The sequence below is a fragment of the Gouania willdenowi genome, chromosome 11 (genome assembly GCF_900634775.1).
Source record: "Gouania willdenowi chromosome 11, fGouWil2.1, whole genome shotgun sequence".
Taxonomy (NCBI): domain Eukaryota; kingdom Metazoa; phylum Chordata; class Actinopteri; order Blenniiformes; family Gobiesocidae; genus Gouania; species Gouania willdenowi.
In genome coordinates this window covers 7,579,393-7,597,744 of record NC_041054.1, presented here as the reverse complement: position 1 = coordinate 7,597,744, position 18,352 = coordinate 7,579,393, and the positions used below count along the sequence as shown (strand labels likewise).

Here is an 18,352-nt window from a genome sequence, read left to right as displayed (position 1 = left end):
TGAGACAAAGGGTTGAATTTCATGGTTGAGAGGAGGATGCGCATCTCAGTAAAAGGTCGAAAAGTTTGAATCTTTCTGAGAATAATGGGATGGTCAACAAAAGAAGCAAATACACAATATAACTGAATAGAAAACACTTCACTTTGACAGCATCTTTGTTTAAACTATTGAGTTGCTGGTGTTTTTCTCATGAATCAGCTGTTTAAATCAATGGTGGCACCATGCAGAATGATATGTCCGTGATAAAACCTTGATTAATAGCATTTTTAATGCCGAAAAACATCAGGACCTAACATACAATAGTCACTTTGTTTTTACTTTACTCACCACTAATGCAGTAATGCAGGCTGTGTTCATGTTATTTCCTTTTGAGCTGTTTACACCATGTTAAAATGTATTTATAAATATTATTTTTTATTTTATTTTTCAAAACTTAACTATTTTTTATTGCTATAACTAATTATTGGTTTTGTTTGGTTTTAATGCCTTACGTGAATCACTATGAATGCCCGTTGCAGAAATGTATTATGTTGCCTTGCTTTGATGTGCCAATAAAAAAAGATATCTTTTCAGAATAATCATACTTTTAATGACACAAACAACAATGTCTGTATTGTAAACACGATCTCATTCAGCCATGTTTATTAAAGATATTTCAACGAGAAATTTCAGCGCTTTGAAGTTGGAGATCGGAGCTTTCAACTAGGAAATGCCGAGTTCCCTGGAACGCAGAATCAGGGTTGATCAAGGGAGCAAAGCTGGTTATATCGGTTTAGTATATCAGCAGAATTGTCAATATCCGATATTTAATTTCAAGGCTGATATCAGCCGATAATATTGTGCATCACCACCCTGAATGTGGTGCCTTAGGATCGCTTAAACAGCCACTTTCACCAGCTCTAGTCCCACTGACTTCCTAAAAGAATGATCTCTCTCTCTCTCTCTCTCTCTGCTTTGGTTACATCATGGCAGTATGAATAAAATGCCCCGGGTCAACAATGCAAGCATTATGTATTGTATGTCTATCAAACAGCAAAGTTAAGCCTAACATTCAGAGTAGGGATTGTGTTAAGACTCTACAACTCACAGTGCATGTTTGTCTGCAGCACATAAGTTAAACTCATGGCCCGGAGGCCAAATCTGGACCTTTGGAGCATCCAATTCGGCCTGTTGGAGAAAGTAAAAATGACAGAAACATGAATCATTGGCTCACAGTATTTCCAGTATTCCCACAGTATTTATTGCTTACTGTGTATCACATGATGGCAGTCATTTTTAATGTTCAACTGCTGAAAAAACTCAAAGTTTTTACAAAATCCTTCAATTTCCCTCAAAGTATTACATAATATTTCCCTTAAATATTGGTCACAAAGTTGAGGAAATTGAAAGTGAAGATCCTGTTGGGGCTGATATCTATGACTTGTTGCTTGGATATTGTCAGTTTCTTACATATTTAGTATTTTATGTGTATGTAGAAGTGCAAACTAGGGCACCATAATGTTGAAATTACTCGTTTTCACACATAAAATCTGTGGCTCAATCAAGCTGCTTCGTAATTGGCCCCTGAAGTAAAATGAGTTTGACACACCTGGTCAACAGGAAGTTAATTTACCGTATCTCCGTGAGGTACGCTAAGATCTTTTTGAGCTTTATAGGAATATATATTTCTGGACACAATATGCTGTATTTTCCAACATGTCTTCTTCTTGCACAGCAGCAGCAGCAGACATCAGCATCTCTTTGATGTGACATGAGTGCTGCCCAAGATGCTGAAAGTCAACCTTGACAATGTCGCCGTCAGCCATGGGCTGCTGTGCTGTGCTGTGTGTTTTTAATTGCTCTGCTGATTGGATTAGGCTCTCTCCCACACTGACGCTTCCCCTCCACCTAATAGGCTGCTATCGACAAAACCAGCACATACATCCAATTGACCGTGACGTCTTATTTGTCAGAGAGGCTTTTTTTTTAAGCAGAGAGATGCTTATAATGGACTTCAGGTGAAAGTTATCTTTCTAATAGAGAGTTACACCCAGTATGTGAGCTGTATGGGATTAATGCACTGCAATCCAATAAAGTTTTATGATCTGAAATCAAAAGTGCCTCTCTTCAGCTCAGGCTTTCAATTACACTGCCTTGCTTTCATTTAATAATTTCAAAAATGTCATAATCAAATAAGAGTGAATGTCTACTTTTATTTTTTCCCCCGTTTCTGTGTAAAAATCCTCTAGAGTTATGCAGCAGTGGTGCTAAGAACTACACTGCTACCCTCTTAATAATTTACTATCCAGAAAAATAAATTGATGCCTCTAAAATACCATTAGTGAGACTTTGGAGTATTTTTATTTGACATTATCTGCAGTATAGAAATGCAGTTGAAAGGTAAAAAGCTGACTTTATTGTTTTTATTTAGGGGTGGAGTTTAGCCCTTTACTTTAAATGAGAGCAACTCGCAATTCAACAGCATACAAAGTGAGTTTTGACCATCTCGAGCTGACAGGACGTGCAGTCATGTTGGAACATGACAATGTCAGCAAAGACCTCAATGGGTGAGTTTTTTAGGAGGAACTTAATTGGAAAGAGTCCATACTTCAAACTTTGAACTTTTCAGAAAATTCTAAGCTGTTATCAATGGACAGTTGGTCAACTAACCCTTTGTTGCATTTACATGAGATTAAAAACATCAGATTATTCAAAAACCTGGAATAAAAAGACTTTGTTACTAGTAAAGGTGAGACCTTGTATCATGCGACAAGACTCGGTGATATCAAAACGTCACAAGATGTATCGTCGAGAGTGTGAGTGGCAGATTTTTGAAAAAGCCAAACAATCGACTACACATCTAGTTAGTTTTTATGTCTTGTATTCCTATTGAGTTGAAAAGCTCAAACCCAGAGTAAAAATGTTAGTGTGTCTAGAGTTTAAAGTAAAAAAAAAAGCATGGTCATTTTTCCAACTGCACTTTTTGTTCAATTGTGTCATTGTCAAGAGACTTGTATCATTTATTGTATCATATCGTGAACTCAGTCTATCGTCCCACCACTAGTTACTCTCACAAAGTCAATACAAATGTTTCCAAAACAAGCTGCCTTCTCAATCTATATGAGAAAAGTGTAACTGCCCACACTGAAATAATATAATTATAGTAATATTTGGTTAGAGTTGGTTTTTTTAATAAAAAATCTTATTTACAATATCATTCCATCTTTACCTTTATAACTGGGATTTTTTTATTTTTTATTTTATTTTGCTGCAAGCTTTCTAACAACTATTTATCAAAAAAGAAGAAAAAAACTTAAATATGTATCACAGATTTCTTTAACTAATACGATTTAAAATGATGAAGTAGTATTGAGTAAAGTTGAGGCTGCTGGGCCAAATGTGCTCTTTTTTTGTGACATTTATCCTTAATAACTATGCCTAATGTTTAGTAAAAGAGTAACTCAAATCCAAACCTCAACACAATCAGATCCTTTCTGGAGATTTAGAGCCATTAACAATCCGTTGTAATTATCACCTCAAAACCTCCCGGTTTAATTCCCCCCTCGCTGCGGCTCGTGGATGATTTGCGGGTGTAATTGTGAATGCGTTGGCCATCGGCCATCCCAACAGGGACTGACATGCTGAGCTGCCAACCACGGCCAGGATTTACATCCACTTGGCAGGAGGGTGGAATTAATTTCAATCCTTGCAGATGTTTTGACATCTTGTCGTGTTGAAGAAAATGTCAAATTTTGTGATATCTGCAGAGCAAAGAGTGTCAGGCGGTGTCGCTCCTCCATTCGGCGTGAATTGCCGTTATTTTCTGTGCAGGGAAGGGGAGATATTGCTTTGTGTTCACGAGAGAGCATCCGCAAGCAGCTTTGGCATTGACTGTCATGCACTGAGGATCAGACAGTTGGGAGCTCACTACTGGTGGATGAATGACAAGGCAACAAAAAAAACTCCAGACAACAGCATCTGGCTAAGAAGGAGTTGTAGCATAATTAATCTATTTTACATCTGGTGAGAAGCCGGTGGAAGGGAAACTAGAAGTGAATGATCAGCCTTCTGTGTCCCACCTGCACTCATTCACTACCGCCCCTCTTGCGTCTTTGCTTAAATACATATTATCTTCCGATTAGATAATGCCCGTCTTTATCCTGCTACTATCCAGATGCCGTTCGTCCACCCTTTGCTCCTTGGGTCTTTCTATTTGGACGGAGCTCTGTTATCTGTGGAGCCATCTGTCACAAGGATTTAGATAAATGAATGATGCTTGAATGTCATTGCTATGACTTTAATGCTTAATTCTTCACTCAGTCCTGCGCATATTGTTCGATTCAGGAGTGACATATTTGATATTTCATAAGCTGGTAAGCATCAGATCTCTGTCTCACTTGATTAATCCCAATACTAATCTGCTGCACTGATATTGAGGAATTTCATTCCCTTGTGTGCATTAGACTCTTATTTAAACTTTTAACCCACTTTGAGGAACTAAAACTACGTACTGCGAATAGTTAACTTATAGTTTCTACATAAAAGTGTTTAAAAAAAAATAATTTAGGCTTATGTTTGACACTAGGTTACCTGTCTGTTAGTAGACACGCCCATCTGTGTGCACGTTGAGGAAGGAGGGGAAAGCTGACAATCTACCAATCCCAGCTAAAAAAAATAAAAATAAATAAAATCCTCTACCAGCTGACTCAGTCTCCGCCTTTGCTCCACGCAACATCTGCAACTTAAAGTCTTTAAGCCCCGGCAGCTTTAAGGAGGATGCCCTCATAGTGGTACAAGATAAAGCAGGAAACAAGGCTAAACAAGGAAGTCAGTGCCTGAAAATGTAATGAATATCCATAGGTCATCGGGAGAACCTTTGCCTGAATCCATGGGAGGAGCTCTGCTGTGATGCTGAGGCTGATGATGGATTGCTGGAAACTTCCAACATGCAGAGTCAGCAAACTCGGAATATTAGGATCTGACGCTCGTTGGACAAGTGGCTTTACATCACCATTCCAATGAAGGTCTCTCATTCATTCCGTGTGGCAGGGACACTTCACTTGATGATTCCTTGACGATCTGGGTAAGTGTGACCCTCAGGATCACAGACTGAATCCAGAAGTAACTGACCAATTTAGCATAAAAACCGGCTATATCATCGGCATATCTCAGGAAATGATCGATTGTTTGTATTCAATAGATGATAAAATGAAATCAGACTATTAATAGTCACAACTTGACATTGCTGCAACATTTTCTTGCACTGATTTCGGCATTTGTTTCTCTTCAGCGCGATATTAATCTAATCTTTACGATCCAATCAATAAAGCCCTTCAGACATCTCACCATGGAGCACTCCCCTTCAATGAACCTGTCAGTGGTGGATGGAGATGAGTTGGAGGATCACCGTCCTCTCCTTCCACCAAGAATCCTTCGTCCACCTCAGGCCTGTGCACCGCAGTGTGGAATTCACCACAACATCCAAATGTCGGCCGATCACACCGTGTGGCTGGACAGAACTCAAGCCTTGGCTACCTCGCCCCTTTATAATGGTCACCTTTACCTCACAGCTTCTCCTCAACTCACCAGGATGGGAGACAAGTGCAAGGGCAAAGGCAAAGAGAAGAAGTGTGATAAAAGATCTGGAGGATCAAGACAAACTAAGGAGAGAAACCACCAGTGCAAAGCCCGGAAAACTGCATCACACAGACTGCAGGAGAAGGTCACATCATTCATTGATGTTCCCATGTCGCCTTGTGCGTCGCCCTACAGATCCCCCTACAGGCAACACCTAGATATCAGGAACTTTGAAGGACCAGGGCGTCACCCGTCAGGTAGGGTTTCTTTAGAGATGCACAGCCGTCAGAATCTCCCAGAGATAATCATCACAAGTAAAGATGACAGTGTCCCGCAGCAGAGCAACGCCCTGCACTCTCACCAGGACCTCCATGAAGTCAAAGACCTGCAGCCACAAGCTGAGTGTCCCAGCACCAGTCCCAGCAGCAGTCCTCAGCAGAGCCCCAAACACAAGTCGAGCGCTAAGGAGGACCCGTACTCCAGGAGCCACAACATTGGCTGGCGGCTCCTCCGCAGGAGGGCTCTGTTTCTGAGGAGGCAACGGCTGAACGACAGCGCCGTCACCGTGGGGATATTCGGAGTGGTGATGATGGTGATGGAGACGGAGCTTTCATGGAGCGTCTACAGCAAGGTGAGAGAGCGAGTGGATAAAAGAGAGTGTGAAACAGTTATGGGAAGCAAGCTCAGGCTTGATCACCCTGTAGCTGGCCACCTTTGATGAGGGTGTCTAGTGTTAAAAGGGCTGAAACACCCCCTGATTCACAGGAACACTACTGATGATGCGTCCAAAGTTGACATCCTTCCCGTATCTGAGATACAGCTCCCACCTCTCAAATGGTAAACCTCATGTGGCTACCATCTTTTGGCACAAAGGACGTTTTAACATGACGTACCATGTGTAATGATTATCAGGAAGAAGAATTTGAATGTATTCATGAGATTTTTATTTATTTTTTTACTGCTTGGTGTCACAGCATTGGTCAATGCCATTCAACTCAAAGGTCATCGTTCCAGCCTCTTTCCGTGTGTTTGTAAATGTGTTCTTCCCAAGCAGCCAGATTTCAGCTACTCAGGATTCCTGCACTGTCCAAAACATCCCAGCTATCATGTAGACAAACACATGAACATAAGGATTTAAAGCACAACACTATTCACTGCCAATCCATAAGAACACTTTAACAAAGAGAAGGAAAGGGCACAGCTAGTCCATCATGTCACATGCTCTTGGATTACAGATGTCGATCAAATCTGAAGATTATTCAGGATTGCTGATGTCATTTTTGAGATTGAGCTGTGGAATAAATGGCCGTTCGCACACTGTGATATAATACTTGGCTGCATGTGTCACCCACAGAGCTCTGTTTTCTCCCTCGCCATCAAATCCATCATCAGTTTCTCCACACTCATCCTGATCGGCCTCATCGTCGCCTACCACTGCTGTGAGGTGCAGGTAACTCCTCCCCTCGCTGTTGCATAATCAGTGTTAGCGTTCGTTCTTGTTTTGACCTTTCTTTGTCACCGAATGTTGAAGGCGTGCGTTGCTATTTGACAATTTTGTGAAAAGATGGCACATACCTGAGGTTGAAGAAAATAGTAGGAAGAAACCGGTCATTTAGAATGACATTTTTTTAATTTTTTAAAGCATTTTTGATCTTGTGATGAATCAAAACTTACTACCAGAGTAGCATGAATAAAATTGGTTTTCAAATAGAAAATACAGCGTTTGTGAACTTTTCAGAAGATTTATTCATTGGCACAGTGCCCAGAGGTTGTAACACTGCCAATCCTGAGATCTTAGTGTTTTTTTTTTGGTTTTTTGTTGGGGTTTTTTTGTATTTTAAACAATAAAATAAATGAATAATAGTGATGCAATACTTCCAAAAAGGAAAACAAGACATACAAAAAAAAACACATTATTATTAAAACTCTGTATGAACTTTTCAAGCTAAAAAATCTATTAATAAAAAAAACTAAAAAACAATTAAAATAAACAATAGAATAATTGTCTCCACTTGAGACTACAGATAAAGTCCCTTAGTGACACGGCTGCGTTGATCAAATCCATCAATTTGTTTATGTTTAATTGAAAATTGAGACCTCCTTGATCAGTGGTTCTCAACCTTGGGGTATGAACCCCATTTGGGGTTGCAAGACACTGGGAGGGGGTTGCCAGATGCCTTCAAGAAGCTAAAAAATATTCTTTGAACAATTTTGCTTATTTTCACCCTTTTTCTGCAAGTACACCAAACTTGCACATTTTCATCACTTTTTCTTGCGACAATTTTGCTACAATACTCCCATTTCTGCCACTTCTCCATCAATATTCAATGCCTTTTCTGCATTTTTTTCCACTTTTTAGACATTTCCGCCATTTATAAACCCTTTCCACCACTTTTCCCACCTAAAGTTGACCCATTATTGTCTCTCTTAACCTCTTTTCCCCATATGTCATGCTTATTTTTGCCTATTTAACCACATTCACAGTATGTCATGAGCGTTATTTGCCAGTTTGAACGAATTGTTCCTACTTTTTTCAGCCACTTTTAAGCCAATATTGACACTTTGAATTGTTTTGGCCACTCTAATTTGCAACTTTTAATTTCTGTGGTTTTAAAAATCCCGTTTCACCACCTTTTCCACCAATTTTGGTCACTTTCAACCCATTTTATTTCTGATTAAAACAAGGATTTACATCTTTAAGATGACTAAATACTATGGTTCAAATAATGCTAAACGTTCTGAATAACAGGGGATATTATTCAGGTAAATAAATAAATGTGAGAGGATATCAAAGTGTCTCCTACGTCTATTTGGCAGCTCTACGTTCATGACATTTGTGCTGAGGATTGGAGGATTGCAATGACCAGCGAGCGCGTGACTCTGATCATCCTGGAGCTGCTGGTGGTGGCCATCCATCCTTACCCTGTGGGTCTGGTGGCGTACATCCAGGAGACCAAGACTGGTCCGTCGCTGTCAGAGACAGAGCTGGAGATCGTTCTGGCTCTGCCCATGTTCCTGAGGCTCTACCTGCTGGGCCGAGCCATGATGCTGCACAGCCGGCTCTTCACTGACACCGCCTCCCGCAGCATCGGTGCGCTGAACAAGGTGGGGGAGGTCACCTGTGGGCGCCCCTCTCCAGAATCTGGCTTTTTGGGATTCACTGGCCTGGATAGTGCTGTGATGAGATCATTACCAATCAGAACATGGCTTTGCACTGTTACACTTGAGTTTTCACAGGTGTTGCAGTTAGGGCTGGGCAATATATCAAGATTCAAGATATATCGAGTTTTCTATTGTGGCAATATAGACAATATCGCCTATATCAGACATAGGCAACTGGCGGACCGGGGGCAACATGCGGCCCTCGGTGTAATTTTATGTGGCCCCAAAAGTAAATATACAAAATGAATTACAACATTGCAGAAAAATACACAAAACCTCTACAAAAATGAACAAAACGACAACAGCAATACACAAAATGACTCAAAATAACACAAAATGACTCCAAATAGCAAAACGACAATAAAATTACACAAAATGACTGAAAACAAGATATAAAATTACAGAAAATGGCAACAAAACCACACAAAATGGCAAGAAAAACACAAAAAAATGACTCCACAAACCCACAGTACTAACAAGTAAGCAAAACAACTACAGAATTACTAAAAAGTTACTCTAAAAAACATAAATGCCCAGGATGATTCTAAAAAACATACGTTTTAAAGGAAAAATACAGAAAAGGACACAAGAAATGCACAAACACAGAATGACAGAAAAACACACAATTACTATAAAAACTCTTTGTTATTTCCTGTGTTAATGCTCAGAATGGTCATTACTCTAAATGCTCCTCTGACACACAGTATATCGAGATATATCTTTTTTTTTACATGTTTTGATTGATACAATCTGAGATATCAATTGTATAGCTTATTATGTATTAAAATCCTAGTTTTAAGAGTCATTGCTTTCGTTACTTCTCACAACAGCATGAAAAGCACAGTTCGATGGATTGCTGAGTGCGTTCTAACCCAGGCCTTCATCTAAACAACACACACTACTGAACTCACTCACACATGCTGTCCCTTATAGGAGAAAAAGGCAAAAGTGGAACATATTGTGCAGCCATTTGTTAATAAATGTGCCTCTGTGGCATATTTCATCAGCAAATTTAACCCAGAATTGTCTTTCTGGAACGACTTTATTGAGTTAAAATAGAGAGCAAACAAATATTGAGACATGAGATTTGGTCTATATCGCCCAGCCCTAAGTTGCAGCGAGAAGCAGCCCAACATTGTACGCATACGCATCTGCACCTCAATGATGCCTCCGCTTATTGCTGCTACTACAGTGTGATCAGAGTGACCTTTGTCACCCCCCCCCAAACAACCAAACCTACTGTCCATGTATGAAGCCAGATCGTGAACAGGCTCTGTATCCTGTGTATTATATAACCAATAATCTGACAGGTGCTTACTTTCCTAAAGCCATGACGTGTAGAATGATGACATAATGCATCACGTTTGTGATCCTCAGATACATTTCAACACGAGGTTTGTGGGAAAAACGCTGATGACCACCTACCCAGGGACGGTCCTGATGGTTTTCAGTGTTTCTCTGTGGATCGTGGCCGCCTGGGGTTTGCATGTCTGTGAAAGGTACGACATTACGTTATTATACAGCACGCCATCAGAATCAGAATCAGAATCAGCAGAGGTGTAAAGAAAGAGTTCTGATATATCCTACTCAAGTAGAAGTACTGTTACTTGATTGAAATTGTACTCAAGTACAAGTAAAATGTAGCTCCATTAAATAGTACTCACAGTAAAAGTTACTAGTTACTTTCACCCCACAAGTTTATTTTTGGTAATAAATCTTCCCTTGCATTCAGTAAACATCTCATGTAGAAACTTTGAAAGGAAGAGACGAAATCTTGCACAACTGGAACCTAATTTATTTTCCTTCAAAGGCATCTGTATAAAATAATACAATTATTTTTTTAAATAAAGTAACACTATTGAATTCAATGCAAAATTGATTTGTAGAATACAAGAAGAAGACATTAAAAAGTAGTGTTAACCTGTTATTTCCATAGCGATATATATACTATGAGCTAATATTAGGTTAGATCTGTGGTTAAATCGGTTAATATCGGAAATTGGTAATTTAGTGTTGGAGAATATCGACGTATCGAACATCCCAAATTTTTAGTTTTCCATGTGCTCCAGCATGCCTTGGGACATAGTACATCAGAGGTCATCAACTACATTTGACCTGGGGCCACAATCTACTGTCATACATTGTTAGGATCAGATGCAGTTTAAAAAGATACATTATTTACAGTGATTTTAAATGTAGCCTATGTTTTATTAGCCTGTGTCAGACTTTAACTAAAGCACAAAACCACTTCTTTCTTTTTTTTTTCTGCTGAAAACAAATGTATTTATTAGGTACAAAGTCGTTTTGTTTATTTATTCTTGTCCAACTCTTAATATTTTAGTCAAAGTATTTCAATTTGGTATTTTTTGGTTGTTGTAAAAAGGTAAGAGTGACTGCCCTCTATGGGTTGAAACCTGGCTATTACAATCAGGTTTTGTTATTGGCTCAGAATGGCGGTTTGTGACATTTTGGTGGCTTCTTACATCACGAAACACTATGGTTAGCTCCGCCCATCCAATAAAAACTTGAGCCTTTCGACTCTGCACAAAAACATGCACAACTATATCATTATTTCTATAATTTTCCTGCGATTCCTATCTGATTTTAGAGGGGGTTTTTTTGCAGACATCATAACTACAGGGACCTGAGTAGCAACTACATGGAGGCTCTGTGGATGGTGTCCGTCACCTTCCTGTCCATTGGCTACGGAGACGTGGTTCCTCACACCTACTGTGGACGCAGCATCTGCCTCCTCACTGGGATAATGGTGAGAGATTCAGATTCAGAGTACCAGTGGACATTTTAACATTTGCTGTGGACTCTGGCACAGGGAGCGGGCTGCACCGTCCTGGTGGTGGCTGTGGTTGCCAGGAAACTGGAGTTGACCAGGGCAGAGAAGCACGTTCACAATTTCATGATGGACTCGCACATTTCCAAGAGGGTAAAGATCAGCTTCCTTCATCTGGCTTTTGTACGCTACATTAAAGCAACTTTCACTGTGCAAGTAGGAATATTTAACCTCGCCAGAAAAAAACAAAAAAAAAAACACTCACAGGTCCAGAAATAGATATATTGTCAATATTTATACACAAAAAAACAGGATTTAGTGTTTCATCTCAGCATGACACACATTAGAACAGACGTGCAACTGGCGGCCCAAACTCACTCCAAAAACACACAAAATACAGAAGATGGCTAGAAAAATACACACAAAAATAACTGGAAAATTTACCAAAATAACTGAAAAATAACTGAAAACACAACAAAAATACACAAAATACAGAAGATGGCTAGAAAAATACACAAAAATAACTGGAAAATTTACCAAAATAACTGAAAACACAACAAAAATACACAAAATGACTCATAACACACAAAGCAACCACAGGTTGTTTTTTTTTTTATTATTTCCCATGTCTACATATGTTGTGAAAAGACAAAAAGAAGAAAAGGAAAAAGGAAAACATCAACAACAAAAACAGACAAAATGACAGACAAATATACAAAAACACACAAAATAATATCAAAAATAGGGGGAAAAAACCAACACCAAAACACACAAATAGACATAAAAAAATTTACAAAATGACTCCAAAAACACATAAAACTACAGAAAATGCACACAAATCAACAACAAAACTATATATACAAATTATGAAAAAAGAAAAAGACAAAATAATTTCAAAAACAGCAAAACTACAACAAAAAACATATAGAACCCTTTTTTCTGTCCTGTATTAATGCTCAGTTTGGTAATTATTCTAAATGCTAACATGAATGTTAATAAAGAGGAGAAAATCTGATTTTTGTGGCCCCCACTGTGATAAAAGGCGTCCATCTCTGCATTAATATACAATATATACTACTTTTTACTCTTGTGTGGGTTGCTCATCTTTAAAACATGTTTTTTTCTACAGTAAATGGAAACTCAATGTCCTTGCTTGAAATGTGTTTCACTCTTTAATCTAATTCTAATTCTGATTTTTTTATTCTAATTCTCATCTATTTGACAAGGTATAAATAGGGTTTAAGTAAAAAGAAAAAATTTTGAACATTAACATTTAATGGTGATGGTCTGAATTATTCATTATTTATCTATTTTCAATGAAGGTTGTTTTATTTTTCCTGTTGGTTACTTTAATCAATGTCACATGCATCACATGTGACAATTATTAAATCTTTAATCCAATTTGCAGATCGTTCAGTCAGTATTTTATTTTGAAAACAGGAAATCATTGAATTTGGCACTTGTGATGTCTTTTTTTTTTTTTAATTAAATACATGTGTCTGTCTGATACAATAAATTATTTTTCATAAAAAAAAACACTATTATCTCATTCTGTGACAGGTGACACCAACTCACCACTTTATAAACATCCCTACTAGCTAACAGCTAAAGGCTAGCTTGCTAAAAGTTGTCTCCAATCTAAGCTAGGCTATTACACTTTTTTTTTTTTTTAGTTATAATGTAATGTGGCAATTGCTTTCAGACCGACATGAAAAATTACATTTATTCAAAAAATGTTAAATAAAAATGTCCTTACCCTTGTTGTTTGTTCTCTGTGCATAAAATGAACATTGCAAAATAGATTTTTTTTTTTTTTTTTTTTAGTAATCAGCACACGTTTGATATCAGAGCCATTGTGTCACAGCGCCCTCTAGTGTTGCAGCATTAATCCTCTATGGAGGACCAACTCTGCCAGAATTAAAAATTAATAAATAAATAGCATTTATGGCATATATTTAGATATTAAATGATTTATTTATTTTTTAAATTTATTTATGGAATATACATTTAGTTATTAAGTGATTTATGCATTTATTTATTCATGGTATATATCTGTAGGTATCTATTTATGTATTTATTTATTTATTTACTCATTTGTAATTGTGGCAGAGTTGGTCCTCCATATATTTCCACTCCATAACATGTAAATTTTGCATGCACAAAAATGTAAATTCATTATTTATTTTTACATACAGTATATATGTCCAAAATCATATTTTACTATTGTTGTTGTTTTGTTTGTTTTTTAATTCAATTTATAAATTGTGTTTCTTATAAATCCAAATATAGATTATGCTTATATTACTTCTTTTAATTTTGTCTTTTATGTCTCAAAAAATCAAGGCTTTTATTTTAACATTTAGGGCATGGCTACGCAGCACGTTTTCTCCAATTTCTGCCTTTTCTTGCATCATTAATGCAAACATCAATAATTTTCAAATTCTCTTTCACTATATCCTTAACCTTTCTGAATATTTATCTTCGTCACATGTTCAAAACAAAGCTCAGCATCTTCATCTCTGCTCCCATCAGCTCAGCGTCCTGTATAGGAACATCGTTTATTTACACTTTTCTCTACACTCTCTAATTTTCCTTCTTTTATGAGCGGTATGTAGAAAACATTTCAAAATAAAAATAGAAAAGCACAATAATGAAATCGATAACAATTATAATACCAAGGTGAAATTATAAGATTTGAGGCTAAATAGGTTTGAAAAAGCAATTTGACAAAAAAGTGAACAAGCCAAAAATGTTGCAAGATTTATTGAGAACAGGCACAGATAAACAAAAGAACAAGAAAAGAAATGACTAAAAGTATCATTAAACATGGGAAGGGGTGTTAAACCATCATTCGTGCCATAAGATGGTAGTCACATGAGGTTTATCATTCCTTTGAATCAGGTGGTGTTTCAGCCTTTTTAACATTAGGGACACCCTCATCAAAGGTGGCCAGCTACAGGGTGGTCAAGCATAACGCTCTCCTATCTGCAGCTTTAGGCAAAACAAAAAGAATTTTATCCAAAAAAAGAGAAAGGTTCAAAAGTGAAATAATCATATCACTATGACAAAATTATGTAGAAAGAAAAATTCTCTCTATGAAAGAATAATGGCGCGTTCACATCAAAGGCGTTTCGGGCGTCAAAATCGTGCCTCACGCCCGTAGTTGAACGCTTGTGCTCATTGAATCAGATGCTTGTCACCAGCGTCAAAGACGCTCTGGACTCGCGTCCAAACAAGTTGGGAAGGGAGCGCGTTGAGCGCGTTTAGGGGAGGGGCTTCTTTGTTGCCGGTGCTGTTCATACAATGGATGATATTGTAGCAATCAGTGATGTTCATAATTCACCCAGTGACTGTGAAGTGGTTGAGAACATTAATGTGTTGAGAAGACGGTGTTTTGGTGTGACTCAGTGTGTGCACTGTGATGTTAGAGGGCTATAGAGAAATGTGGTGAATAGAGAATAAAGTTTGGAGTTCCTAGCTGAACACGCCTCCTCTGACTCCCATTCATCAGCTCTACATTATTGAGAGGGTGGCTTGGCTGTATTTGATTAATAAAGCTAGACAATGTTGTTTGAAGGGCTCTGCGCCTTTTGAATTCACCAGAGCTTTCAGCGCTACTTCCATCTGTCCCGGAGCATCGGCACTCGCTTTTCCTATACCAGGACACCAACGACAGGCGTTCTATTCCAACAGAAGAGTGCCTGTCCATCTGTCTCTAGTTAATGTTTTTTTTTCATTCTGAATTTGTCATGGTTGGGGAAAGCTCCTGATTGGTCGACGCTTGAAATTTCAAAACGTACAGCCTCCGCCGTGCGTAATGCTGCGTTCACACCGGATGCATTACGAAATGTCCGTAAATCCAGATTACATACAAAGTCAGAGGATGCAAAATCTTTCCTGTGCGGCAGTGCGGTCCAATCTGCACGTCAAGAGCGTTGGTCGTGCGAGCGCGCTCTCGATTTTACGCATATCCGCACATCCGCAAGAGTTGGATATATTGAACTCTTGCAACTGTTTTGCATGACGAAAGCCAATCAGAGTCTTTGTTGATGATGACGTCAGGCCGTCAACAAGGACACCGGTCTGTTTACCGATTCGAGTAGAAGCTGTGTGACCACCTGGAGCTGTATGACACAGTCTTTATATTCGGGACCAGACTAGGAAGGATTTGGCGTGGAGGAGAATCAGTGAGGAGGTGGTTGTAGCAGGTAAAAGTTCTCTCTGTAGTTTTCATCTTTGAAAGTCGGCACTGAGCTAGGATAGCATTAGCCGCTAATTATATCGGCTTTTTTCACTGGTGGTTTATGTTTATGAGAGGAGAAAAAGGAGTGCAGCTCCTCACTTCAGCAGTCAATGAAACTCACCGAGTTGCATGTGTCGCTGGTGGGCGGGGCTTCGCTTCGGATGCGCATATGAAGCGAATGGGGACATTTTTTGATCCTGCGACACATGCGGAACGTTTCGTGCGGCAGATGTGTCCGGTGCCGCAGAAGACGCATTCGTTGTGAACGCGGCATTAAGCTTCAAAACGCGCCGCACAGGAGGCACGGGAAGCACAGCGGGACCTCTCCACACTCCTAGAAGCGCGTCCACCATATATTGTGTATGTACACCTGCCGCTTTTGACGCTTTCGACGCGGTTGGTGTGAACGTGACATCACAAAAACAGCATCAAAACAATCCAAAGAACCTGATAGTGATCACACAAGTTATAGCTAGGATGATGCAATTCATCCTTCACTTTAAAAGATATTTGTTTTTCACTCATGTAGCTCATTATAATCTACGTTGGGCACCAAACAAACTCTAGGCAGAAGGAAGAATCCTATTACAGTATTTGTTATACATTTCATAGATAAATATCAACGCCTTCTTTCACCAGATTAAAATTGCCGCAGCGAACGTGCTGAGAGAAACGTGGCTTATTTACAAGCACACAAAGCTGTCGAGAGAAAGAGACCGAGGACGAGTTCGGATGCACCAACGCAAGCTGCTCCTGGCCATCCAGCAGTAAGACTGTTCACACATTCACATCATCAACATCTGCACCTCATTTCTTTATTACACTTTATTACATCCTCCATGTTTCCAGGACATTGTGTTTAAAAGTGCAACAAAATCTCAACCGATGTCAAACTTTTGTAATGTTTCTTGGTTGTCTTCTCTGTGATCACTTTGACACCATCGCAGCTTTTATTTTGAAATGTTTCTTATCTAAACTAAACTGTGTCCAGGCTGAGGAGAGTGAAGATAGAGAAGAGGATCCTCAACGACCAGGGAAACTCACTGGTGGACCTCGCCAAGGTGACAGAACCTGAACATCCATCATCCAATCAGCATCAAGTTTGATTTAGTTTTAGTCATAGTCTTTTGACAAAAATACAACTTAGTTTTAGTCAAAATGTAGTAATTAGTACAGTTATAGTCTAGTTTTAGTCACAGTTTTTTGACTTAGTTTTAGTCAAAATGTAGTAATTAGTACAGTTATAGTCTAGTTTTAGTCATAATCATAGTCTATTGACTAAAATACAACTAGGTTTTAATCCAAATGTAGTCATCACTACTGTTGTAGTCTATAGTTTTAGTCATAGTCTTTTGACGTCATTTTAGTACAAATTTAGTCATTAGTACAATTACAGTCTAGTTTTAGTCATAGTCTTTTGACTCAGTTTTAATCAAAATTTAGTCATCAGGACTATTTCAGGTATAGTCTAGTTTTAGTCGACTAAACTTGTTAGATATGGTCGATTAAAATATACAGCATAAGAGTTTATGTATTTTTTTTAAGGATTCAATTAAGTGGGCCACAGATTTTAGGAGGAACAATAGCAAATTCAACATTAGCGTCCTATGGTTCTGTATTTAAATGATATATAAATGATAAAGTATATCAGTTGCTATAGGAACTTCATTTAAATTACTCTAATTTGGGGAATTTGGGGAAATTTCATGAAATAATTTGAGGAAAATGTTCAAGATTTTTGAAAAATTTAGAATTGCTTCAACAATTTGAGATTTAAAATGACTGCTGTGATGTGATGTAAGAACTGGAAAAGTGAGCTCTGCAAATATAGTGGATATTAATTGGGGGTTTTTTGCATTCAGAGGGGCTGAGACATCTACAACTGAATTAGTTGGGAATTTACAAAATGTTTCATGTGTGTTCTATCATTTTTACTTTCTCGAGCGGGCCAAATTTGATGCTCTAAAGGGCCGGATTTGGCCCCCGGGCCTTGAGTGTGACATGTGAATTACAGTTCATCAACCTGATATGGGATGGTATTAATGTTTGTAAATACACAGACAGATTCAATGTGATCAATGCTTAACACATGATCACATGTGAAATGACAGTTTTTATTAGTTGACAAAAATATCCATATATTTTGAAATAATTTTCCATCACATGCATTTATTTTTTTGAATTAGTCATAGTCTAGCTGACACTTTGCTGTTGTCCCATCATGTGACAGATGCAGAACTTGATGTATGACACCCTGGCAGAGGTGCAGGCCTGCAGGTCAGAGCTGGACTCACACATCCACAGCCTGGAGACACACGTGGAGGAGCTGAGGGAAGGATTCAGGAGTCTGATGCCTCTGCTGTCCAACACCCTGTCCACTCAGAACTCCTCCATCAGACACCTGCTCAGGGAGAGGGAGGTGAAGACTGAGGCAGCTGGAGGGAGTGGGTAGAGGTTGACCTCTGTGGGGCTCCAATCCCATTAATGATCACTGATCACATCAGAACTGTTTGATCACATTAAGTGATCATTGCTTTAAGCATTAAACTGTGTAAAAACAACACATCTGTAGCAGAAATAAAAACTCAGATGTAATGAAATAA

General features: G+C 38.6%; 1 protein-coding gene across 1 annotated transcript; it reads left to right on the top strand.

The window, feature by feature from the left end:
- The first annotated feature begins 5,326 nt into the window (after nt 1-5,326).
- LOC114472579 (small conductance calcium-activated potassium channel protein 1-like) lies at nt 5,327-18,201 on the top strand. Its single transcript, XM_028461898.1, has 11 exons — nt 5,327-5,594; nt 5,648-5,669; nt 5,851-6,187; nt 6,911-7,006; nt 8,374-8,661; nt 10,096-10,217; nt 11,344-11,485; nt 11,549-11,659; nt 16,389-16,516; nt 16,741-16,810; nt 17,980-18,201. The coding sequence occupies exons 1-11, from the start codon at nt 5,327-5,329 to the stop codon at nt 18,199-18,201; spliced, it is 1,806 nt and encodes a 601-aa protein (XP_028317699.1).
- Nucleotides 18,202-18,352: the final 151 nt, after the last annotated feature.

Excerpts from the sequence above, each read along its gene's own strand:
- LOC114472579 (XM_028461898.1), top strand. The coding sequence starts at position 5,327 with ATGGAGCACTCCCCTTCAATGAACCTGTCAGTGGTGGATGGAGATGAG. Across the intron at positions 6,188-6,910 it reads CATGGAGCGTCTACAGCAAG|AGCTCTGTTTTCTCCCTCGC; the intron begins GTGAGAGAGCGA and ends TGTCACCCACAG. Across the intron at positions 8,662-10,095 it reads GCATCGGTGCGCTGAACAAG|ATACATTTCAACACGAGGTT; the intron begins GTGGGGGAGGTC and ends TGTGATCCTCAG.